The sequence below is a fragment of the Moschus berezovskii genome, chromosome 17 (assembly GCF_049115385.1).
Source record: "Moschus berezovskii isolate FMDL1 chromosome 17, NW_MosBer_1.0, whole genome shotgun sequence".
Lineage (NCBI taxonomy): Eukaryota > Metazoa > Chordata > Mammalia > Artiodactyla > Moschidae > Moschus > Moschus berezovskii.
This window is the reverse complement of record NC_142476.1, coordinates 5,728,953-5,754,752: the sequence shown is the minus strand read 5'-3', so window position 1 is coordinate 5,754,752 and position 25,800 is coordinate 5,728,953. Positions and strand designations below refer to the sequence as shown.

Sequence of the window (25,800 nt, the reverse complement as noted above, 5' to 3'; positions counted from 1 at the left end):
CAACTAGATTTTCTCCCTTCCAAACAGCCCTTCATGGATTCTTCCTCTGTCATCTTGGGTTGGTAATAATAAAAACTATACCATGCGGACTCTATTCCAAGAAAGTGACATATATGAACCTATTTAATCCTAGAGCAATTCTACTACTATTATCTCTATTTTTAACTGAGAAAAACTAAAGTACAAGAGAGTTCCAGAAAAACATCTATTTCTGCTTTATTGACTATGCCAAAGCCTTTGACTGTGTGGATCACAACAAACTGTGGAACATTCTGAAAGAGATGGGAATACCAGACCACCTGACCTGCCTCTTGAGAAACCTGTATGCAGGTCAGGAAGCAACAGTCAGAACTGTACATGGAACAACAGACTGGTTCCAAATAGGAAAAGGAGTACGTCAAGGCTGTATATTGTCACCCTGCTTATTTAACTTATATGCAGAGTACATCACGAGGAATGCTGGCTGGAAGAAGCACAAGCTGGAATCAAGATTGCTGGGAGAAATATCAATAATCTCAGATATGCAGATGACACCACCCTTATGGCAGAAAGTGAAGAGGAACTAAAAAGCCTCCTGATGAAAGTGAAAGAGGAGAGTGAAAAATTTGGCTTGAAGCTCAACATTCAGAAAATGAAGATCATGGCATCTGGTCCCATCACTTCATGGGAAATAGATGGGGAAACAGTGTCAGACTTTATTTTTCTGGGCTCCAAAATCACTGCAGATGCTGATTGCGGCCATGAAATTAAAAGATGCTTACTCCTTGGAAGGAAAGTTATGACCAACCTAGATAGCATAGTAAAAATCAGAGATATTACTTTGCCAACAAAGGTCCATCTAGTCAAGGCTATGGTTTTTCCAGTGGTCATGTATGGATGTGAGAGTTGGACTCTGAAGAAAGCTGATCACCGAAGAATTGATGCTTTTGAACTGTGGTGCTGGAGAAGACTCTTGAGAATCCCTTGGACTGCAAGGAGATCCAACCAGTCCATTCTAAAGGAGATCAGTCCTGGGTGTTCATTGGAAGGACTGATGCTAAAGCTGAAACTCCAATACTTTGGCCACCTCATGCGACGAGTTGACTCACCGGAAAAGACTCTTATGCTAGGAGGGATTGGGGGCGGGAGGAGAAGGGGACGACAGAGAGTGAGATGGCTGGATGGCATCACTGACTCGATGGACAAGAGTTTGAGTGAACTCGGGAGTTGGTGATGGACAGGGAGGCCTGGCGTGCTGTGATTCATGGGGTCGCAAAGAATCGGACATGACTGAGCAACTGAACTGAACTTAAAGTGCAAAAAAATTGAGTTGACTCAGGCAGAAAGTGCACAACCACGGTCGATGCTAGTGCTAACTACCGCATGTATTGTTTCCTGAGAGCACGCGTAAGGAAAACACACCAAAATTACTATCAGCCCGAGCAAAAGATAATTTTGAAAAACTAAATTCCTAAGCAAACAAAAATCGGCTTTGAGGGGCTGCCTCTTGCTTCTGACCTGGTCCTCTCTCTGGCTCCTTCCATGAAACAGACAGCTCCCTGGAGCTGGGATGTCCGCACCCACCAGGCCAGGCCCCAGCTCAGGTCCTTGAGGCTCCCCCGCACGGCGACCCCTGACCGAAAGGCCGGCCTCACCTTGTCACCGAGACCCTCGGCCTCCTCCGCCAGTAGGGAGCCGCCGTCGGGCAGCAGCAGGGCCGTATCGGTGGTGGAAGAGGAGCGGGGGCGGCCCTGGTGCTGGTGCAGGATGGCGGCCAGGCCGCTGTCCTGGGGGGCCTTGCGCAGCAGGTGGGGGCTCCCTCGCTGCGGCTCCACGGAGCCGCTCTTGGCTCGCCGGCTGCCGCCCCCGCCGCCGCCGTGCAGGCTGGCGCCCCGCTTGATGGAGGGCCGTGCGCGGATCTGCTGCAGCACGCGGTTGAAGGCGGTGGGCCGGGCGGGCAGGTCGTGCAGGGACATGGCGTAGGACACGCGGTGCATCTCTGGGGAGCGCTCCTTCTCGTCAGGGGACTCGTGGTCAGACATGCCCTGCTGCTGTTGCTGGGGGTCCTGAGACGAAGGGTGCTCCCTTTCCCGCGACCGGCGGCGGCTGTGGAACAGGTGCTTCAGGCCGTGGCCAAACATGGAGCCCTCTGAGAGCTGCTGGATTTTCTGAAGGGGAAAAGATGAAGAACCCGGTGAGTGCAAAGCTCTCAAACGCCTAGCTGTTTGGGGGCAGAGCTAAGGGGTCTGTTCCTGGGATACTAGTGCAGCTCCTACAGCCATCTGAAACTGGAAGATCCCCGTGAACGGCTGCAGGAAGGGGGCAACCCAGACCCATTCCTCTCCTTCCCAAATAAATGTATCCCCATGGCTTCCCTCAGGACACTCCTAATCCACACATGGTTCAGGGTTACTGGTCACGGTATCCTTGTGGCTACAGTCTCTGGCTCAGTGGCACATGCTGGCAGCACTTGGCTCATGAGTATTACCCCTCTGGACGGATTCTCCCTCCACCCCCGAGACCCTCCCTCCTTCTAAATCAGATCCTTCCTCAAGATCCTCTTTTGACCCAAAAGATGCCTCATTGCAATGCTCCTTGAGAAAATCAGGGTCATGCAATCAGATTATACTATGTAGCAGATATTATTAATCACCTACCCGATATCTATTCTTTCTTTCTTCCCAAATTGCATGGCTTTACTGCACCACACTAAAATTTCTTGCTTCATCAGAGGCCCTTGTAGCTAGGGGTAGCTACATGACACAGTCTTTGCCAACGAAAAGCAAGATGAGCTTTCTGGGGGAACTTTCTCACTTTCCTGATAAAGGAAATAGCCCTTCTTGCTTCTTCCCACCTGGAATGTGGAGGTAATGCCTGGATCATGCTTTACCAACAGCCATCTTGGTAAAGCCCCCAGGGATATGCCTGGGAACCTGATGACCCTAGGGAGTCCCCAAACCAGGTGTGAATGCCTACCCTGGGATTCTTGGTTCATGAAATAAACAAGTCTATTCTTTACCTATACAACTTTAGAATAATTTTCTCTTATTTATAGCCAATCTCATTTCTGACATAGCAATAAATTTTACTGAAGCTTCCAGGTTGATGAACACTTCCACATGCCAGGAGGGTAGCACATCCCAGTTCCAGGGCAACAGAAACTCCTGTACCCAAGACCCTTCCAAACGTCCTCGCTGGAGGTTAGTCACTCAGGGCCTAACCTGTGCACTCAGGCTAGTTGCACCCATGAAGCGTACCCCTTCATTTGGCTGTTCATTTGTATCCTGCATAATGACCTGGTAACTATAAAAAAAGCACACAAGCTACGTCCACGGGCACACCTTGCAGTGAGGGCAGTAAAGTGACGACTTCCTCAGCATACATACCAGCACCAGCTGTCCACAGCAGTGTCTTTGCACACAGGCTGGAGCACACCAAGGGGGCGCTGGAGCCCAGTGCTGCCCTGGCCCCAGGCTTCCATAGTCCTGCCCCTGCGATGCTCCACCTGCTCCCCAGGCAGAACTGCTCAGAGAGGGGCATCCTACTGCCTGGCCAGGGCGAGGTCACATGCGGGATAACTCCAGACCGCTGCTTCTGCGTGGGGGCCGGCTCACGTGGTGGAGCCGACCCTCAGCAGAGAACTTCAGAGCCAGCGGGCGGAGGGCTGGGACTTGGAGGGCCAGCGGAACCCTTAACTCCTGAGAGGGAACTCAGAACCAAGCGACCCGGGGCTCCGTGAGCTACAGCAGAACTTCATCTGTAAGGAATGGCCTCAGGAGGCAGCCTGTCAGCTAGGAAACCTTCCAAAGGATTACAAGTACTGGATTTTCTTTTTTTCTAGAAACAAACTTACAGAGGGGAAAACTTGAACCACGAAGACACCAAAAAAAAACCATCTTCAGATCTGAATTAGCCGACTCCACTCTCGCTGTAGGCTACCCACTCCAGGATTCTTGGGCTTCCCTTGTGGCTCAGTTGCTAAAGAATCCACCTGCAATGCAGGAGACCTGGGTTTGATCCCTGGGTTGGGAAGACCCCCTGGAGAAGGGAAAAGCTACCCACTCCAGTATTCTGACCAGGAGAATTCCATGGACTAAGATCCTGGCAGGCTACAGGAGTTCGACCCAACTCAGCGCCTTTCACTCTCACTCTGTTAGGGCTTCCCCGGTGGCTCAGCTGGTAAAGAATCTGCCTGCAATGCAGAACCCAGTTTGATTCCTAGGTTGGGAAGATCCCCTGGAAGAGGGCATGGCAACCCACTCCAATCTTCCTGCCTGGAGAATCCCCATGGACAGAGGAGCCTGGCGGGCTGCAATTCACGTGGTCGCAAAGAGTTGGACACGACAGAGCGACTGAGCACAGCGCATCAGACTCTCACTGCTATCTGACACCTCAGCGTGGTTTGTGCAGACAGCTGCACTCACATCTGATGTCAGGAACTACACACACTACTGTGGATTTGTGTCAAAGTGGAGGATTTTCATTTTTCACCCCGTTTGAGTAGTCCCACAATCCTCAAAGTAGGTGGGGCCTTTATAACACCCATTTTATAGACCAGATAAGTTTTATCACCACAGCTCACTGTGAACTTACGGTTTACAGTTTTCAATATGCTCTTTCTCCTGCATTATCTTGTTTGACTTTCCCAGAAACTAATAAAAGCAGCAGCAGCAACATTTCCAGTTTTAGGTGAGGAGATGAAGGTCACAACCACCGCTTCTCAAGAATTTAATCCTGGGGCAGCCCTGGAGGTGCCAGGTCTCCCCACGCAGCCACCATCTCCAGGGCCAGCCCGGGGCAGAGTCTGCTCAGGTAAAACCATCAGGGTCTAAGGAAGGCTGGACTGAGGCATGCATTCTGCCAGACTTGGAAACCGCCAGATCCTGTGGCCTCTGGACCAGAGACAGGCCAGGACACCCTCCCCCTCCTCAGGCCCAGGCTGATACCAGACCTTCCTGCAGACATCAGGGATGGGGCCAGCTGGCTCTGGCACTTGCCCAGCAACTTCTGCCAAGTGGTCACATTACATATTACAAACAGTCTTTCTAGCATTCTGCTCCAGGCCTCTTCCTTCCCTCCCTGGCACTCCCAGCCTAGCTTCTCCAACACTGAGGCTCCTCTTCCACATCAACTCAGATACAGACTTCCTTTCAAAGACGGCACTAGAGTTCTGAGGCATCTCCTCTCCCTGAGCCCTGGGAGGTCCAGGTAGGCGCTGAGGACAGCAGTCACTACTGGCTGCCATATTGCTCTGCATCCAAAATACCTTGGTCAGATGATTTTAAACATCACACGACAGCATTTTTCAAGGTGCTTTCCGATGTATGCTGTCCTTCTCACCTGACACGAGCATAAGCCCGGGAGGCAGGATGTGTCTCCATTTTACAGATGAAGGAGCGTAGCAGAGCACAGTTAAGGGGCTCATTCCATTCCTGGAGAAGAGCCTCCAGCTTTGACTCAAATGAGCCTCCGTTGGCGCACATGCTGATTCCGAGACTAAAGCAGACAGTATTTACACAGGTCCCAGAGGAGAATCGGCATCACTGACTCAATGGACATGAGTTTGAGCAAGATCTGGAGATGGGGAGGACAGAGAAGCCTGGTGTGCTGCAGTTCACGGGGTCGCAAAGAGTTGGACATGACTTTGAGGCTGAACAACAGTGGAACAGTATCACAGGCAGGATCAAAACAGAACAAAATGCCTGAGCCACCGGGAGCGTGGTCCCCTGAAGTGCGGCGGAGGATCTTCTCGTGTTACACTGTAGGACGTGGGCAAGACCTTCCTTGCCCACCCTGCCCTCCCTTCTGCAGGTCAAGGAGAGCCAGGGTGACCCAAGGACCTTTGCCCCAGCAGCACGGAGGAGTCTGCTGAAGTCCATGGTGGGGAAGAAGAAAAAGAACAAAACAAGACAAAGAATGACGGGGGAGGGAGGTGGCTCTGTGCAAAGGGGTTTTTCCTCCCAAAGTGCAGGGCAGGAAAGCAGAGTGATACATGCATGTGGGTGTCAGAGAGGAGATGGTTAAGGAGTTTTGACGTAACATGGTAAGTATTTAAAAAAACAAAAAACCCAGCACACACACATAACCAGCCACAAGTTTTGGAAATGAGGAAAACCATGGTGACTAGCTTGAGGGAACTCAGCCACCAACGCAGCACAAAGCACCACCTGCTCTGACTAACAGGTTCCAGCTACTAAATGTCACTTGCTTCTCCACATTGACTCTTGCTTTTCCCCAGCTGCCAGGAGCCATTTTGGTGGCTGAACGCAGCCATGTATTTATTAGGAGAAGAGACCTGAGCTGCTCCGGAATGAGAGGTGGGACACAAACAGCTCTCCCGATCCATGAGAATGAGCACAAACTGTCCCACAATTGCCCAGAGGCCAGAAGGGACGCAGGATGCAGAACGCCCCGGGGCCAGGTGCCCATGCCTGCAGAGGGAAATGAGGGACGTTTGCTGCCCTCCCCTGAATCATCTTTAAGGGCAGGAGTAGCCCCGCCTCCTTGGGGTGCCAAGATCTTTCCTGAGAAGGCTGTGGTCTCTGACCGGCTTCATCCGTTCTCCTCCCTGGGTGTGGGTCCCCAAAAGGGGAAGTCTGTTCCAAAAGCTGCAAACACAGCTGCCTGAGGTCAAGCAAAATGCCTTGGGGTGCACTGACTTTGGTGCCATCTGATTAAAAATAGCCAAAAGCGGCTTCTAATTCTTCCAAGTCCCTGCGTTCTTAACAACTCCCGTTAATGCTGAAAGGATCTTTAAAAGTGATGCTAACCTATAGCTAATTACCCCACCTGGCAGCTGACTGCATCTCCCCTCCTCCCAGCTGGGTTTGAAATGCCCTCTGCCCCACCACTGGTTAGGCAGGGAAGGTTCAGTGGGGTGACTGGGTCACTGTGAGCCTCAGCAAGCCTAGGTCGCCAACGTTCCTCTATTTATAGGGTCTCTATGGAAACAGGGCCAGCATTAAAGAGCTAATCACCGTAAAAACCCACAGAGTCCTACTCTTGAGATAAAAAGTGGATTGCAGAAGTCTCCGATTGCCCTTAAAAAGCCTTGGGTGGGGAGCCTGGGGCTGGAACAGGAGAGGAGAAGTCACCCCAGGTCTGGCGCTCATGGCCATAGTGATGGAGAAGAGTGAGCGGCTGCAACTGTCTCTCTTAAAAACACAGTGATGAAAGACTTTCGGAATCATTTTTTTCTTCCCCAGCAACCCAGCTTACATTAAAAAAAAAAAAAAAAAAGAACAGATTTCAACTTAGGGGCAAATGATTTCCCCATTCTCAATTTTATTTAAACCTCTTATTCCTTTATTGCTCAGAGAATTCTGCCTGGAGTCAACGCAAGTCAGGCCAAGTGACCTCATGCAATGGGTCTTTAGGCAGAATTGACTCAACATATACCAGCATAAAAGATTCTGATTTAAGTTCTCTTCCTGGTGTGCCCTCTCTCTGCCTCTTCTCATCATACCCACCCTTCACCACCCACCTCCCCTGCTCCATACAGTCCTCTCGTACCACACCAGTCTAAAGAGATCTCACCACCCTGCTCTGAACTCAGAGAGCTCGTTATCTACACCATTCATCTTGCCATTAATCATGTTCTGCCTTGTGACATGGCTCTCTCAAACTGTTATCCAACTTTTCACTAGCTTCTGGATGGAATCCTCAATGAGCACTTGGAGGGCAGGAGCGATATCATCTATTATCTCTGTGCCTCCAATAGTAGCGGGCAGAGACCGTCACACCAATATGGCCATTGAAAGTGAAAGTGTTAGTCACTCAGTCGTGTCTGACTCTTTGTAACCCCATGGACTGTAGCCTGCCAGGCGCCTCTGTCCTTGGAATTCTCCAGGCAAACATACTGGAGTGGATAGCCAATCCCTTCTCCAGGGGATCTTTCCGACCCAGGGATCGAACCCAGGTCTCCTGCATTGCAGGCAGATTCTTTATCATCTGAGTCCCATCGCTACTTAATAAATTTCTGAGCGGAAACTATGCACATCTACAAGATCATCTTAAAAAGGAGATTCAATCCTTACACAATTACCTTTTCCAAAGATTTAAAAAGCTCAGTTGCACAACTTTTTCTTATGTGTCGCCCAGATCTCTCCTCCTGAAGTTTAAACCTCATCTCAGCCTGTCATCTCAGTAACTGCCAAGATCAGGCTTCCTGGGGAAAGACGAACAGAGACCCAGGAGCCTGGATGTGTTGACTGTCCTCGCGAATGGCTTAGGTCAAGGCTCATGTTCTCCCAGCCAGCTTTGTTTTCCAAGTGGACATCATTCAGCTAGCCTGGCTAGACACCTTTAGCCAATAGGTATGAAAAGTCAAATATTATCTTTTTCATACAATCACAAAACATACCTGTGATCCCTTAAACAGCTTTGTTTTACGTTCTTAACATGGAGAGAGGCTTAACTGTTTGCTTGATAAAGGTGGACGCTGTCCAGCGTGGCCTCGTTCTATGATCGCATCTTTCTCAACTATGAGGGTTTCAAAGCCCATTTCTTAGAGGAGAAATGAAAACAGACATGAGTTTTGAGTTGGCCTCCAAACCCACCACTGAGAAGCCACCTGAGATTTTCTTTCCCCAGCCCTGACACATATTTTTTTTTAAAACTTCAATCCCCCATTCAGGTTCTATCAGATGTTTCAATTCCTTGTTGAGTGAGAGATTCTTATTAACGGGATTGGCAGTGAAGACAATTAAATACACAAAAAACAGCATGTTCTGTAGATGCCAAGCCTGCAAGACAGTTCTCACTAGAAAAAGGGCAGCTGGGGATTCATCTAGAACCCAATATGCGGCAAAACAGACAGCTTCATTTGGCACGTGCTTTCCCATTGGCCACCAATTCCTCCCAAGTCCATATCCAGAACGTCTCTGAAAATTCCTGAAGGCAGAGGGGGTGGGGGAGGGGCAACCCCAGGCCCAAGGACCCGCCATGCTCCTCCCGTTAGGTCCAGGTGGGACAAAAACAGACACCCTCCACACTCTACATCACCCTCCACTGTGTCTGACTACGTACAGGGTTGGCGAACTGCATCTAGTCAAAGAGGAACTGGCCTTACATGGGACCTGGCACTTGCCCTCTCACGTAGAAAGTGCTCTCCTCGTCTTTGGTAATTAAAGTTCCACCCTTTACAACTTGCGCTAAGCACACTTCTGATTAGCCTCATATGTTTCCGATTTCATCAATGATGCTCAAAGCACCCTTAAACTTAGGTGTGCTTTGATGATGACTTTCTTGCAAGTGTTTCAGCCTGTTTGCCTGGAGGCTGAGGCAGCACCTGCTGCCAAAGAACTGATTCCCCATGTCCTTATTCTTGGCTCTGCCTCTCCAGGTGAAACCTCTCCTAGGGTCCCACTCGCACCTGAGACTGCAGAAATCGTCACGCTGGAACATGTCCCTTCTGCAGAACACCACAGAGAGTCCTGCCCTACCGCCGGAACCCTTCCCCAGGCCCCAGAGCGCAGGCACCTTTCCACCCCACCAGCATCCCACAAAGTTGCTGATCTTCTCCATTGAAAAAGTAGAGCAACTGAGGCCCATAAATTTTATCAAAACCCAGGGCCTTAAAAATAAACAAAAGAACATAAAAATAAGCAGAAGCTTCTTGGGAATATATATGTTCCCCCTCTTGGATAGCAGGTAGCTGGGGTATCTGTTTTGCCCCTGTGATTTAAAGGGTATATATACTTTCAGACACTTTTACATGTATGGCATGTTTCACAATGTAAAACAGGCTTTCCCATGGAAGGTCAGTATCTGTTGCCCTGTGAAGCCTTCGCCAGCAGGCTCTCTCCAAGAGCGGTAAGGAACATGGTGCACCTGTGCTCAGCACAGGCTGCAAGCCAGCAAGGACAGTCCTATGGGATTCAGTTGTGCCTTTCCCTCAGCTCTTTGGTTTCAAATCGCTCTTCACTCTGAGCAGACAGGAAGACCAGTAAATGGTACAGATGAAGGCACCCAAGTGAGTCCTGAGTTAGAAGTATTTCAAACCAGGACTGGGATGATACACTTCAGAGCACCCCCTTCTTCTTCTTGGAAAAAAGATTAATACTGTTCAGAATTCTCTGGGGAAATGAATCGCAGGGCATCTGTGAAAGGAAAGAGAAGCTCAGGGAAAGTCTAGGGGATGGTTTCTGGCCAGTACACCCAGAGCCTTCCTTTCAGGAAAGGCACAAGTCCTCCAGTTGCTCAGGGGTGGGAGAGATGGCAAGGCTGGCGATTTCCTCCCCTGCCCTTGGGCTTCTAAAAGGCCTCAGGGCGGAGCCAGCTGGCTCTCGTGCTTAGCCACCCATCCCGGGCCTCAGCGACATCTACCACATGGCATGTTTCTGACAGGAGCATGTGCTCCATGTCCCTTTCTGCAGTTTTCCCCTGAGCTCCTCCCACTCACGTTCTCACTGGCACTGGGTTTACTTGCTGGAAAATCTCAGTGTACTTTTGGTCAGCCAACACTCTCTGTAAGCAGCAATCTAGCATGTCCTCCCAGCTAGTAAGGAAACTGGCAGGAGCAAAGGCCTGGATAATGACCACAAATGAATCCAAGACATGAACTCAAGTGGTTCAATGGAGTCCAAGCCACAAGCCAAGGGGGAAGGCGATGTGACTCTGAATTTTGTGGCTCCTGTTGCAGGAGTGTCTGGTGACATTGCCCCTGAAGGTCACATCAAGTGTGCAGAGTAGCTGAGAAGGCCTCCAAAGCACCTGCATAAGCTGCCTGTGGGGCAATGTACTTTTTCAGGCTGTTTTTCAGTTAGAGTTTTAAAATTGCTGCTTAACTATTTTTCCTTCTCACTGGTCCTCCACGCCCCCCAATCTCGGATCCCAGGCCACCATGGGAGAAATCTACAGTGCAGTCCTCCACGACACTGAAGGACAAGAAGGGAGACCACTGGAGCCCCTGCTCTGGGGCTGCTCGACAAGCTTGGCTATCCAGGCACATGCGGATCATTCTCTCCTCTTCTTTCGCCCAACTTCCACGAGGTGCTTCAGACAAAGCCTCTTTTTTCCCTCAAGATGATTTCCTCCACTGCACCTAATCCATCACAACACCTGGAGCTGTCACAAGAAAACAGCAGTGGACTAAGGGACCAAAAATTCCTATTTCCAAAGTTTAAAATGAAAACAAAACCAAGCCAGAACTGCAGGTTTCTCCAGGCCAAATACAGGTAGGGGACAGAGGGGTGTTAAAAAAATCAAACTTACCCTATTCCGGTACCACCATCATATCTAAAACAAGTTAGCTTCTACGCAGCGCTAGAACCAAAGATGAGATTTTTCCATTGCTGGAAAACTATGCCAGCGCTGGAAAACAAGTTTGGACATACTTCAAAATTCCTAGTCCCTTTCCCCAGAAAAAGGCTCAGAAAAGTTGAGTGACTTGCCTGAGATCACCCAGCAAATTAAACTGCGATAGCCCCCAAGTTCGTGTCTGAAGTCCCCACTTTGTAAACACGTGATAAAGCAGACGGAGATAAACAGGAAAAGGTCCTGCTTGTCTCCCCGAGCTCCCACGGAGAAGGCAGCAGCTAGGTTTTCCCTGAGCTCCCAGCCTGGGTTCACACGGCTGTGGTCAGCTCAGAAATATGTTTTCTGATGGGGGTGGAGGACAACTTGGAAGGACAGGAAAAGGTCTTTTCTCACACCTGATCTCAACTTTGGTTCAGGGACGGCCCGCATTTAATATCAAGTGTAGAGCTGCTGTTGCTGTGTCTGCCCTAACCAGAATGAGAGTGTTAACCACCACCCCCCACCAAAAGCAAAGGAGAGAGAGTATAAGAGGTAAGCGGGTGGAGATGAATGAGCTTCCTTCAGCAGCTTTATCTACAGAGACACTGCAGCCCCCACACCACAAGCCCACCTTCCCTTGTAAAGGCAGCGGGCGAAATGAACGGAGCCGGTGGTTTTCACTGCAGCCAGAGCTGAATTGTGGGGGAGTTTCCAAGGCTGCTTTTCACGGACTCGGGGTGAGGATCCCATCTCGCCAAGGAATCAGGGTGTGCTGGCCAGACCCATCTGGATTAGCCCAGAAGGAAGCTGAGGTTTGCAGCAGAAGGCTGCCTCTGCCCCACGTCAGCACTAAGGGCAGCCCTTTTCCTTCACCATCTCATTGAATATAGGAACCACGGCTCCTGACCCTCAGGTGGGCTCAGAGGTGGCAGGTGGACCAGATACCAAGGACTCTCCCTGCGCTGCCTACCCAGTGGAGCTCATCTTACACATAAAGCTAGCCCTGAGCCTCTGAAAAAGGGCAGCAGCAAAATCAGAGGTTACGTTCAAATAACTGCCACCAATTTTTAAGATACACACATGGAGACAGAAGTCACCTTCTTACCCACCCCCCCAAGAAATACAGACAGGTAACACACACAGGTAAGAGCACACTCACCTGCGCTCTGACTTCCTGACTCTGTGCTGCTGAGGCCAAACGCGGAATGTCATTGGTTTATTCTGGTGAGCTCCTTAGTGGCTGCTGCCATAGGAGACAGGCTTTATTTAACATAATGGAGTCCTTTTGCTCCCCTAGCCAAGACCTTGCACCCCCTCTGGAGAAAATCTCCCCAAGGCATCAATCTCTAAGGCATCTAAGTTCCTTCCTTGGGCTGACATCTCTCTCAGCCCAGTGGTGAGCTTGCTTGAGAAGCCTGAGCCTGCAATTCCTGTGGCAGCTCCAGCAAAGGTGCATTATTTATCACAGCTGCTGTTTTAGTTAATATAGAGACATATCCAGTACAGCTCAATAATTGTCTCGGCAACCTCAGGCTGGAAAATCGACTCCCAGCTGCATGTGCCGCCTCTTTCGGATCCTGCTTCTCCCTGCCGGCTCAGCATGTGTGCAACTTGAACCGAGGCCCCAAACCAGCGCAAGCACCAAGCGGCCACCTGTCAGTTCTCCACCCTGGGGGCTGGTTTAGGAAACCAGCCCGGATCTCCAAGCACTAGCTTAACCTCTGGCTCCACCTAACGGCAGGAAGCCCACACTCCCCTTTCACAGATGGACAAACTGAGCTTCAATCCAGGAAGGTCCCAGAAGGAGGAAACTAATTCAGCAAAGGAGCTAATGGTCCTTTGCTTGGGGTCCCACCCTTGTCATTTTCTTCCCCTTCCAGGAAGGGGAAGGGATGTCAACTTTTTAGTTAGCATTTTGGATTTCTCCAGCTCTTTGTCTGCGAATAGCGCTTCACACACATTATTCAAACAATCTCGGATGCGTGAGTCACTAGAACGTCTGCTGAATAATGAGGAACAAACACAGAGGCCTGAAATACGCTGAAAGACAGAGGCACAAAAGGTACCTGAGATCTAGCCCAGGGCTGAACATCTGCCCATCCTCTCTGACCTCTGCCTGGCTTCCCCATCACTTTTACCCTGTTACAGCACTTCTGCGTGGGGCGGGGAAAGCTAAGTCGCCGGTTGGGCTTTCAAGGCGAGGGTCTGCGCTCACCTTTAAATCGGGAGGCTTGCTTCGGGGACCAGGGTTGGGCGCCGCGGCAGCGCCCGCATCCGAAGTTGGCCCGCCAGCAGAGTTAGCACCCGCGGCCTCCCCGGGCCGGATATCTGCACCCGGCAGGTGGCAAGCAGCATCTTCCAGCCCAGCTCCATCCTCCTCGCCCTGCTGTTGCTGCAACTCGTCCGATTTGCACCTCTTCATGGTGTAGATGGGTCGGCAAGGGGAATCTGTCCTTCCAGCGTGCCGTCCTGGGGGGAGACCGCACCCCCCTCTTACACTCAGAAACGAGGCTCGGGGTCTAAATTATTAACGAGGAGGGTAGTCGGGCGGATCACAATCTCTTGATTGAAAAAATAAACCTTTTCAAGGGAGGGTGAGGGAAGGGCGAGGAGCGGGGAGCCTTGGTTACAGCTTGGAACAGTTCATCGCCACCCGGTGAGCGAAGGCAGGTCACAGTCGAGGCTGGGCAGCAGGAGTCCTTGGGCAGTCATTGGAGCGGGAGGAGGAAGACAGCCCCTGGCCCCCAAACTTTCTGCTTCAGGGAACGCGCAGGGCGGAGGAGAACCCGGCGGCACCGCGCATCCCTCCCGGCGGGCCGGGCTGCTGGGCGCGGCAGGCATGGGGCGGCCGGCCGGGCAGGTCCTCGTCTGCCGCCCTTGGCGGCGACTGCGGCCCCCCGCCCCGCCGCGGGCCCCCGGCCCGCACCCGCCGGCGGAGGAGCCCGCAGCGCGCCCGGCCCCCGCCCGCCGCACCGCCTGCTGCAAAGCCGCTGCCGCGGCCTGAGCCCGCGGCCAGCGTGCAACCTAGCCGGCCGGCGCGGCGGCCGGGCGGGGGGAGGCGAGGCGAGGAGGGCGTGACGACGGCCGCGGGCCAATGGGGAGCCCCGAGGGCCGGGGGGGCGTCGCGGCCGCGTCCTTGGGGTTGGTTGCACCGCGCGATCCCCCAGGAGCAATCGGGAGGGCTGGAGTGCTGCGTCTTAGCACTGCGGACAGCGGGCTGCGGAGTTGAGATCAGGGGCGTCGGGCCACCGAGGCACGATTTTAGCAGAAGCACCAGAGGGACCCTTACAGGAAACACTCTGTCGGGGTGTCCCCCACCCACTCATTTTATTTGGCGGGGAGGAGGCGCCATAGGGATGCTTATCATCACGGCTTTTTTGGTCTAACTTCGCACATTATAGCATCTCTTCGGTGAGGAAGACGCAGATCCTAAGACCCTTGATCTGAAACACGGACAGATTGCTACCTTCAGAGCTGCAAATGCAAAGGGAAGGAAGAGAGCGGGTGTTCTTCTGCCCCATTGCCTCCTCCCCTAATTATCTAAAGAGTCTCAGCTTTGTGCTCAGAAATAAGAAAGTCTCTCGTTTTTGAACACAATAACGTATGTGAGTTTTTGCAAACTGTGAAGCAGCTTTTAAATAAGAAGGGGTTTTAATGTCAGAAGGTTGAAACATGGAAGAGGGGAAAGAAATTCAATCTTTTCCCCCCATAAATCTCAGTCAAACTGCGCTGAATAATCTGGAGGCAGAAGAGAGCAAATACTGGGGTTACCAAGAGATGGAGCTGGGTAATAATAACAACCCCATCCGAGTAGCTACCTTATGGTTACTGTGGATACCATGGGTTTTGCCCACCCAGCAGCCTAGATGAACAGTTCTGGAAGTGGGTCCCAGGACAAGCAGCATCAGCATCACTTAGAAACTTGATAGAAATGCAAATTATTGGACACCATCCAGACCTATTGAATCAGAAATAGTGGGTCCCAAGATCTGTTTCAACAAGTCTTTCAGGTCATTCTGATGCATACTAACATTTGAGAACCACTGGCCTAGACCATAGTGAAGGGGCCACTTTGTGTGAGTCACAGTGATCTCTAAAGCGTTTCACAGTTTCCCAAGCTCTTTCACACCCATAGTACCATTCTAGCCTCACTTCAGTCATGCTAGTCTGTGAGTTTCCTGACTCTGTTCTTTTTCCCATTCCAACCACTTGTTTTAATGCATGTCCTAGAAGAGCCTAAGTTGTTAAGTATTTACTTCAGCCAAGCAACTACTTTCTAAACAAGGCAGCTCCATTTTTAGAACACAGAAATTTAGAATGGGCTAGAAATGTAAAGCGCCCTCCACCTCCACTACACAGTGTCAGGCACAACATGGAAAACGAGGCCACAAGGCTCTAGAATTTTCAGTAGTGAGGGAAAAGCAGAGTGCCAGTGAAGTGTGTGGCAGGACAAGGCAGGACCAGTCGGAGCCAATGACCCTCGTGCATGATGTCACTGTCCCCGATGGCCCACCCCAGGGAAGTGCAGGAGTCACACAGACCCTGGACAAGTCTTGGGTGGCAAACGGTGAGTGCATATGGATGTACGTTAATGACCTGACTCTAGGCTGAAGAAAAGTGGAGGCTGTCAGTGTGAAGCTTTAAGGAAGCAGAGACCATGATCATTCTGAATTACATCTCCTTTCCATACTAGGTTGAAGCTGACTTTGAATTTTATATTTTCATGCACACATAGCATGATGTCCAGATTTCCTGTTTGTGCTCATATTTTCCAAGGAGTGATGCAGGTCAATAAAAAAGTGGTGTGTTTCATGAAATCAGCCAATACTTTACATTCCGTTTTGAAGAGACAGCGTTGAGAGGTTAAGAGCTCAGTAGCCAGTTTGCTTGCGGACAAATCCTGGCTCTGCTGTCCACTGACCATGAGATTGGAGGCAACTTGTCTAACCTCTTTAAGCCCCAGTTTCCTCATTTAGAAGTGGGGATACCAACCTTATAGGGTGTTGGGTAACATAGGGTGTTTTATATATATATAATATATATAAAGCACTTAGACATTGCCTGGCAGAGTGAGGGCCATCGGTTTAAACAGAAATGTCATCCAGCTTCAAAAAGTTGAACATTCCACCCCAGTGATTCTATCCTTGGGAGTTCAAGTGTGTCTCACCCATTTCTGACTTACATTGAGTGTCATATTATGCTGCCAAAGAAGTTTGGGTAAAGAGCTGTGTGACCTGCAACCACCAGTTTGAAGACGATGACAAATTATCATTAGCCATAGTCAGTTATTGAGTACCTACAATAAAGAGAACTTGAAAATACTTGGATTGAAATTTTATTTAAAGGACTATTCTATTAAAGGTTTCTTGGGAAAATGTAGGCACATACTATAGTTTGATGTTCACGATAAGATTAAAATTTATAGGTTTACAATACAAGAGATTATATTCAGTATGCAGGAGTAGCATTTTCCAGTTTACTTTGGTTCCACTGGTTAATTATAAATAAATAACATGATGTAATGGGAAGAACACTTGTCTTGGCATTAGAAAATTCATCTGAGAATGCTGGTTCTGTTACTCTCTGCATGTTTTTGGGCAGCCAAATCCCTTAACCGCTCTTATCCGTGGTTTTCTCTTCTGTAAACAGGGGCTAATAATATCTATCCTCACATGATTATTGTAAGGATTAAACTGAAAATGCTTGTTGAGATACAAGCATGAAAACACTTGACATACAGTGTGTGCTCAGTAAGCCTGAATGAAACAAAAATGACTAACAAACGTGTCTAAGCCCACTGTCTGCCACGTGAAAAAGGTGGGATTATCCCACTAAGCTTAATGCTTTTTGTGAAAGGAAATCCCAATTAGGCTGCTGAAAGGGGACACTCCTGATAATATCAAATTTGCTAAACTAGTAAGTGTAAAAACAAGGAGGATAAAGATTAGGGTTATAGACTCCTGTTTTCCTTGTCAACAGCCAGTTCATTTACCTTGAAAATGATGAAGCCTTAATTGTTGAAGATAAGGTGTCTAGATCAACAGGTAAGCATAAAGTTGTTTTTCTTTTTGTAAATGCAATTAATTCTAAGAAATAAAAGACTTCTCTTTTCCCAATAGCAAGAGGCAGGAAATTGTTTCCTGCTCTGTAGGAATTCATAAAAAAATTTTAAACATCAAGTGGGTTGTCAGAGAGCTATTTTAAGATTTAGCATACTAACTAGAGTGCTTTGCTTAGAAGGTAAAAGTACTCTCTTCAGACACTAAATGTAATAATTTTGATCACTGTATCTTGATACCAACATCATTACAAGTATTCGTTTGTTATTGTAATTTTCTTCCCTTTCTTTTGGAGATTTCCACTTTCACTCAATGCTCTCCCTAAAAGAAACTGGGTTCTGTTGGCATAGGAGGTGTAAACTATGCAAATAACCATCAGGGAGATTGGCTGAATAGTTGCTGATGTCACAGTCCCACCACCTAAGTACACGCTGTTTATTGGCTATTGTAAGAGGCAGGCAGGACTGGGAAGGCTCTGCATCACTGGTGAACTGGAGAAAGCTCTTAAGTCTAAACTAAATTTTATTCTGTTTTTTTTTAGTTAAAATGTGTTCAGAAGCATTTTCCAATATGTTATTACATTTTTCCATGTTATTCCATATGATATTACTTCAACATATCTCTGTATGTCTAGGTAAACATTTTAAATGATTGTTTACCATTCTATCAGGTGACTATATCATGGTTTATTTAACCTCTATCCACCTTATTCTCAGCTATTCATGTCAATATTTGCCTTCAGGTATAAAACTGTAATTACCATTTTTATTGAGAAATTGTGTTTATTATTTCCTCCATTGCATAGAATCTCTGATACCTAACTAGCAATGCTTTAAAGGAGTAAACAAGCCTGGTTTGTCACTTTTGGAACCATTTTTCTCCCGCTTTCCTAACACCTGCATGGGAAACCCAAAGTCTATCTCATCCCTGGGAGTAGTGAATCTCCTATCTATAATACAAAAAGGGAAGTTCCTGCTTCTAATTTCAGGTCGGATGCATATTCTTCACTCTGGGTGCTTGCTGCTTCTTAGTAATGGGAGAAAAGTCACAAGAATCACGGCCAGAACAGAGGAGGTTTGTGAAGCATAAACTTAGACCCTGATTGTCCTGCTCTGTGTGAGAGCCCAGGGCTAGTAAAATGGCTGCTTTGTGTCCTTTCCCATCCCCATAGGGAATCCATACAAATCCCTGGACAATCTGTTATGTAAAGCTGAAAATGCTAGACCTTAAAATATCGGAAAGAAAAAAGAGAAGAGAAAAGAAAGAGAAAATATCAGCTTCACTCTGAGATTATCAGTTGTTTATTATTTTACATCTGAAGATAAATATCTATGGCAGTTCCATCTATTGTTCTATGTGGTACTTTTAAATATAACAGTAAGAGCAAGCATGAAGAACCATAGGGGTTAGGCATTTTGCTTCGAACCCTATGAATTCTCTCTTAATCTGCGTGTCCAACCTGCAAGGTAAGTGTTACTCACCCTATAAATGAGAGAAAAGGCTCAGAGAAACTATAGCACTTTCATAGGCCTGAGAGCTACACTTTGCTCTGTTTGACTCCAAAGCTAAAAGCCTAATAGTCTTTTCCTAACTGTAATTTTGAGCCATTCTTGGGGTTAAGAATTTATCAGTAATTATTAAGCTACAGTCAGATGCATCTCCATTCATTCAAATGTATTTATGAAATAAATATAATTTATAAAGGCTTTGCAAGATGCTTGTGGGAGACAGAGAACACAAAAAGACATTGGCCCCTGCCTTTGGGCTTAAAGTCCACTTGGGGAAATGAGACACAAATGAAATGTAAAATAACAACCTAAGATTTAAGTGGTAATGTCTGTCAATACTCCTGCTGCTGCTGCTAAGTCACTTCAGTAGTGTCCGACTCTGTGTGACCCCATAGATGGCAGCCCACCAGGCTCCCCCGTCCCTGGGATTCTCCAGGCAAGAACACTGGAGTGGGTTGCCATTTCCTTCTCCAATGTGTGAAAGTGAAAAGTGAAAGTGAAGTCTCTCAGTCGTGTCCGACCCTTAGCGACCCCACGGACTGCAGCCTACCAGGCTCCTCCATCCATGGGATTTTCTAGGCAAGAGTACTGGAGTGGCTTGCCATTGCCTTCTCCGGTCAATACTCCTCAGTTCAGTTCAGTTCAGTTCAGTCGCTCAGTCGTGTCCGACTCTCCGCGACCCCATGAATCACAGCACGCCAGGCCTCCCTGTCCATCACCAACTCCCGGAGTACACTCAAACTCATGTCCACAGAGTCGGTGATGCCATCCAGCCATCTCATTCTCCGTCGTCCCCTTCTCCTCCCGCCCCCAACCTTTCCCAGCATCAGAGTCTTTTCCAGTGAGTCAACTCGTCTCATGAGGTGGCCAAAGTATTGGAGTTTCAGCTTTAGCATCAGTCCCTCCAATGAACATCCAGGATTGATCTCCTTTAGAATGGACTGGTTGGATCTCCTTGCAGTATAAGGGACTCTCAAGAGTCTTCTCCAACACCACAGTTCAAAAGCATCGATTCTTCGGCGATCAGCTTTCTTCACAGTCCAACTCTCACATCCATACATGACCACGGGAAAAACCATTGCCTTGACTAGACGGACCTTGGTCGGCAAAGTAATGTCTCTGCTTTTTAATATACTATCAAGGTTGGTCATAACTTTCCTGCCAAGGAGCAAGCGTCTTTTAATTTCATGGCTGCAATCAGCATCTGCAGTGATTTTGGAGCCCAAAAAAACAAAGTCTGACACTGTTTCCATTGTTTTTCCATCTATTTCCCATGAAGTGATGGGACCAGATGCCATGATCTTTGTTTTCTGAATGTTGAGCTTCAAGCCAACCTTTTCACTCTCCTAGGGGGAGATAATTAAGCGTCACAGTCCAGAGAGAGAGAGAGAGAGAGAGAGATCTCCATGAGGGGTTAAGATGACTCCAAGTAAGAGTCATTCATCCATGAGTATTAAAAGGATAAAATGTCACTTTAGGATGATTCTGAAGACTTTAAGTAGGTGAGAACTGTATAAATCTTCCTGAATATAGAATCACTCAATATTTGGATCTCTTTAATTTTATATCTGCATGTTTAAGAGTTTTTATGGCATATTAGTGATGGGAAAAACTCTTTTTTCTCTCTCTTTATTGCCTGAGACCACAGAGCAGTGTTTCTCAAAGTATGGTTTATGGACTACCAGCAACATAAATTACCTGGAAATTGAGTGGCACATGTCGATTCCTCGGCCCCATCCTAAACTAAAGGAAACAGAATTTCTGGGGTGGAGCCTGAAAATCTAAACTTTAACCAAATAACCTAGGTGATTCTTATGCTCACTAAGTTTGAGAACCACAGATGTAGGGGAAGACTTGGTTGATCACAATTATGGATAGATTTGTGAATTAGTAGTAGCTCTGGTTCGATTCCTGGGTCAGGAAGATCTCCTGGATAAGGGATAGGCTACCCACTCCAGTATTCTTGCCTGGAAAATCCCCATGGACAGAGGAGCCTGGCAGGTTTCAGACTGTGGGGTGGCAAAGAGTAGGACACGACTGAGTGACTAAGCACAGCACAGCACCTTTTTATCAAGCATTATGTGTTCAGCGTACACTCCCACGTAGTCTGTAAGACAAACTTTGTATATAAGTATCATAATCTCCATTTTACAGAAGAGGAAAATGAAGCTCAAAGAGAATTAAAAATTTGCCCTAGGTCACCTGGCTAGAAAGAGCTAGCTAAACCAGTTCTGCTTGTCTTCAATATTTATGCTTTTCCCACAATGCCTGCTGTGCCTGTGCCTTGGGATTGAATGCATATTATATGTCATATAATTTCAGGCTAAATCTTTTAGTACTTTTCAGTGGTTGGTACTCTTGTCATGTAAGATAACTAGAATTCAGAGATATTAATATATATCCCAAAATTACCTTTCATCAGTTGGAATGGAGCTTCTTATTCTAGTATGAACATGAAAGAAATTGCAAGTTGATCAGTCTTGTCCAACTCTTTGCGACCCCATGGACTGTAGCCTGCCAGGCTCCTCTGTCCATGGGATTGTCCAGGCAAGAATACTGGAGTGGGTTGCCATTTCCTTCTCCAGGGGATCTTCCTGACCCAGGGATCAAACGTTGGCCTCCTGCACTGCAGGCGGATTCTTTACCCTCTTTACCCACCCGGGCTCCCCTGGTGGCTTTTCCTCAATTTTCCTTCCTCCTGAAATTCCTAAAACATTTTCCACCTGGTATTGGGGGCCTCCTTTCTCTGGTGTTATTCATCCCGACCCTTTGCACCTAGTTTGGAATAGAAAACTGTTAAGTGAAGTCCAGGCTTGTTTCTAACAGCTAACCACACCTCTTCCCAACACAGAAATGAAGAGCTCAGTCTGTCTGAATCAAGAGGGAAATGTCAGCTGCTTGAAATATCTTCTGCTGATCTTGTGACTACAAGGAGAAAAAGACAACTTAATCAAGGAAACCTTTCCTGGGAAGGGGGAATCACATTATCCCACGTGAGACCTTATTCAAGAGTATTCATGCTTATGTTATAAAGTGTTTTCAGGGACTCTCATACGCCCCCAGGGCGCACCCAAGCAGCTAGAGGGACAAAGGGTTGTTTTCATTGGTGACTCTTGCAGGCTCGCCTTAAACCTCTCACAGGGTGCTGGTGAAAGAAGACAGTACTCTCTTTCAAGATGCAATGACGTAGCATAATTCAGTAATATGGAGCTAGAGCCATGTAAGTGTCTGTACCCTTTCACCCAGTAAAACCAGCCTGGGAATTATCCCGGGAAATAATTCAAAAAAATAAAAGAGGCAGCAGCACAACAACAACAAAAAATGTTTGCAACAATGAAAAACCCGAAACCACCTAAGTGCCCAAGAATAGGGACTGGATGAATAACAGTGGTACAAAAGCATAATGGAATGTCAGGCTGCTATCAAAAGACGTAAATGTGGAGAATATCTAGACACAGAAAGTCTTCTTTAAATAATATAAAAGGAAAGCATTAGAAAGCAAATTGTGTTGAGCTAGAATAAGGGCTTTGTAGGAACGTGTTTGAACTTAGACAAAAAATCACTTAGCCAGAGTCTCAATTTCTTCATCTATAAAATAAGGTTAGAAATATATAACTTTCCAGGGTTGTCATAAGAATTAAAGATGATATCAACTAAACGATAAAATTTGGATAAAGCCTGTGTAAGGACAGAAGGGGAGTGCTAAGAAATAATCCTAAATTTTATGCCAAGATTTGAGGCTATTGAAAATTTATTTGAAATGAGTTATTTTTGATATTTTAAAGTTAAAACTATTTTTCTTTTATCCCTTCTCACCCTTAAAAAAAGGTCATACTCCCTATGTAGGAGGTGTGTGTCCATGTCATCTGGAGACCTGCTTATGGATCAGTCTGGTTCAGTCGCTCAGTCATGTCCTACTCTTTACGACCCCATGAACCGCAGCACACCAGGCCTTCCGGTCCATCACCAACTCCTGGAGTCTACCAAACCCATGTCCATTGAGTCAGTGATGCTATCCAACCATCTTACCTTCTGTTGTCCCCTTCTCCTCCTGCCCTCAATCTTTCCCAGCATCAGGGTCTTTTCAAATGAGTCAGCTCTTCACATCAGGTGGCCAAAGTATTGGAGTTTCAGCTTCAACATCAATCCTTCCAATGAACACCCAGGACCGATCTCCTTTAGGATTGACTGGTTGGATCTCCTTGCAGTCCAAGGGACTTTCAAGAGTCTCCTCCCACACCACAGTTCAAAAGCATCAATTCTTTGGTGCTCAGCTTTCTTTATGGTCCAACTCTCACATCCATATATGACCACTGGATAAAACATAACCTTGACTACAGGGGCCTTTGTTGGCAAAGCAATGTCTCTGCTTTTTAATATGCTGTCTAGGTTGGTCATAACTTTCCTTCCAAGAAGTAAGCGTCTTTTAATTTCATGGCTGCAATCACCATCTGCAGTGATTTTGGAGCCCAGAAAAATAAAGTCAGCCATTGTTTCCCCATCTATTTCCCATGAAGTAGATGGGACCAGATGCCATGATCTTAGTTTTCTGAATGTTGAGCTTTAAGCCAACTTTTTAACTCTCCTCTTTCACTTTCATCAAGAGACTCTTTAGTTCTTCTTCACTTTCTGCCATATGGGTGGTGTCATCTGCATTTCTGAGGTTATTGATATTTCTCCCAGAAATCTTGATTCTAGCTTGTGCTTCCTCCAGCCCAGCATTTTTCTCATGATGTACTCTGCATATAAGTTAAATAAGCAGGGTGACAATATACAGCCTTGACATACTCCTTTCCCAATTTTGAACCAGTCTGTTGTTCCACGTCCAGTTCTAACTGTTGCTTCCTGACCTGCATACAGTTTTCTCAAGAGGCAGGTCAGGTGGTCTGGTATTCCCATCTCTTTCAGAATTTTCCATAGTTTATTGTGATCCACACAGTCAAAGGCTTTGGCATAGTCAATAAAGCAGAAATAAATGTTTTTCTGGAACTCTCTTGCTTTCTCCATGATCCAGCGGATGTTGGCAATTTGATCTCTGTTTCCTCTGCCTTTTCTAAAACCAGCTTGAACATCTGCAAGTTCATGGTTTACATACTGCTGAAGCCTGGCTTGGAGAATTTTGAGCATTACTTTAGCAGCATGTGAGATGAGTGCCACTGTGCAGTAGTTTGAACATTCTTTGGCATTGCCTTTCTTTGGGATTGGAATGAAAACTGACCTTTTCCAGTCCTGTGGCCACTGCTGAGTTTTCCAAATTTGCTGACATATTGAGTGCAGCACTTTCACTGAGCCCTATTTTGAGAAGGGTTCTAGATCAGAGCTTCTGAAATCAGCTCCGGGGACATGACAGGAGCCCTAAACAGAAAAGTTGCTCAGCTAGGTTCAAGAACTATTTTCCAGGTACTTAGAGATTTGTGTGAGGATTGTTGGGTAGTGCTCCCTCTTTCCACTACAGTTTGAGGATGGGGAATGTTCTCATGACCAGAATGACATCCATTCACCTTTGCTCCAGAATCCTAACCCTCACCTCCATTAAACCGCCTCCCTGCAGAGCTTGATTAATGAGAAATGGGGTAGGCAGGAGGATGATACGAAATATTTTCTTTTGGATAAAATATATAGAGCATTTTTTGCAGGGGGAAGCATATTCTTTATGTCAGGCATTGTATTCGGCATATATTAATAGATACATACTAAGTCAGCTGGAATATGTTTTGGAACTCAGGTTTCAGAATCTTCCAGAAACCCTCCACAAAGATAACATAGACAAAGGAAAGGGTATTATTGATAGGTTTTCAATTCTCCATCTTTCTCCATGCAGATCAGCCCAGAAAGATAAAAATATAACATGTTACAAGGTTTTATGCTGGGCAAGCAAAGAAATTAACCAAAAATGAGTTTCACCAAAATGGCACATAACACAGTGAAAAAAGCATCAAAAACATTTAGAGGTGGAAAAGCATTACCAATCTTTCAGTCTTATTGATGAGAAATGAATTGTAGCAAAACAAGGTTCAGGGCTTCTTCTGGAAAGCTGTGAGTCAGTTACTCTAAAAACTTGTGGAAACTTTGTTTTTCTACTTGGCAGTAAAACAGATGACCTCCATTTGGGGTTATACTAAATTTCTTTTAATTGATTGTTTTTCCTTCCCATGCTCTGCATCCTAACAGCCAGGAATGCCACTGATGAAATATTCAGCATTGGAATGATACTTGATGTATAATTAAATAGAATGCATTTAGCAATTCAGTTTTATAGACCTTTAATCTTCAAGTTAATAAACCTTCATATAGAGAATCTCTAAGTATAATCAAAATATTCTTGGAAATACACGATTTTCCTTAGAAAAATATATAATCCTGAATGTATTTACTGTAGGTAGGAAAGAAACATTTATTAAGCATTCTTACACGCCAGGTAAAGTACTAACTGCTTTGTACGTTCTCATTTCTTCTTCCGAATTCTGTGAGATAAGCATTAGCTTCACTATACAGATAAAGTAACTGAGATTCCAAGAAGTTCAGTGATTCCAAATCACAAAGTAGCAGAGTAAATCACAAAGTTAATCATAGCTCAGACCAGAACTCAGGTCAGATTCTGACTCCTGTGCTTTTTCCTTAATTTTTACATTTCATTTCCAAAGCATTTTCTCTTCCTGTGAAGAGGGGATGGACTCACTCCATCCTCCCCAAAACAGAGTGATGTTAAGCACAATCACAGCACTCTCCCTTTTACAAGGCACAGATCCAGGATTAGAGCCCAAGCTTGTAGTGGTCATCGTCATCTCCATTATCTGTTACTGAATGCTTTCCATGTGCAAGGCTCTGTACTAAGCATTTCAAATATTTTTCCCCCCACTTCAATTCTCATTATAACCTTATAAGGTGGTCATAATTATTATCCCATTTGATGACTGAAAACAGAGATGCAGAGGAGCCAATAACTTGTCCAAGCTTATACAACAGCAAGTCAGGACAAGAATTTAGGTTTGTGAAGATGATCACACAGTTGATAA

General features: G+C 46.9%; 1 protein-coding gene across 4 annotated transcripts in view; it reads right to left on the bottom strand.

Annotated features, from left to right (window-relative positions):
- Positions 1–14,174, bottom strand: part of TMCC2 (transmembrane and coiled-coil domain family 2) — a 38,394-nt gene extending 24,220 nt beyond the window's left edge. Inside the window, exons 1-3 of one of the 4 annotated variants that reach the window (XM_055420044.2) lie at positions 13,433–13,510; positions 12,377–12,460; positions 1,635–2,147 (exon numbers count right to left, since the gene is read on the bottom strand). In XM_055420044.2, coding sequence (XP_055276019.1) covers positions 1,635–2,120 — 486 coding nt within the window. In that variant the 5' untranslated portion in view covers positions 2,121–2,147; positions 12,377–12,460; positions 13,433–13,510. Of the gene's footprint in view, positions 1–1,634; positions 2,148–8,341; positions 8,427–11,193; positions 11,347–12,376; positions 12,461–13,432 lie in introns of those variants that run through there. The other 3 variants (XM_055420043.2, XM_088845136.1, XM_088845135.1) reach the window with 3 other exon arrangements.
- Positions 14,175–25,800: the final 11,626 nt, after the last annotated feature.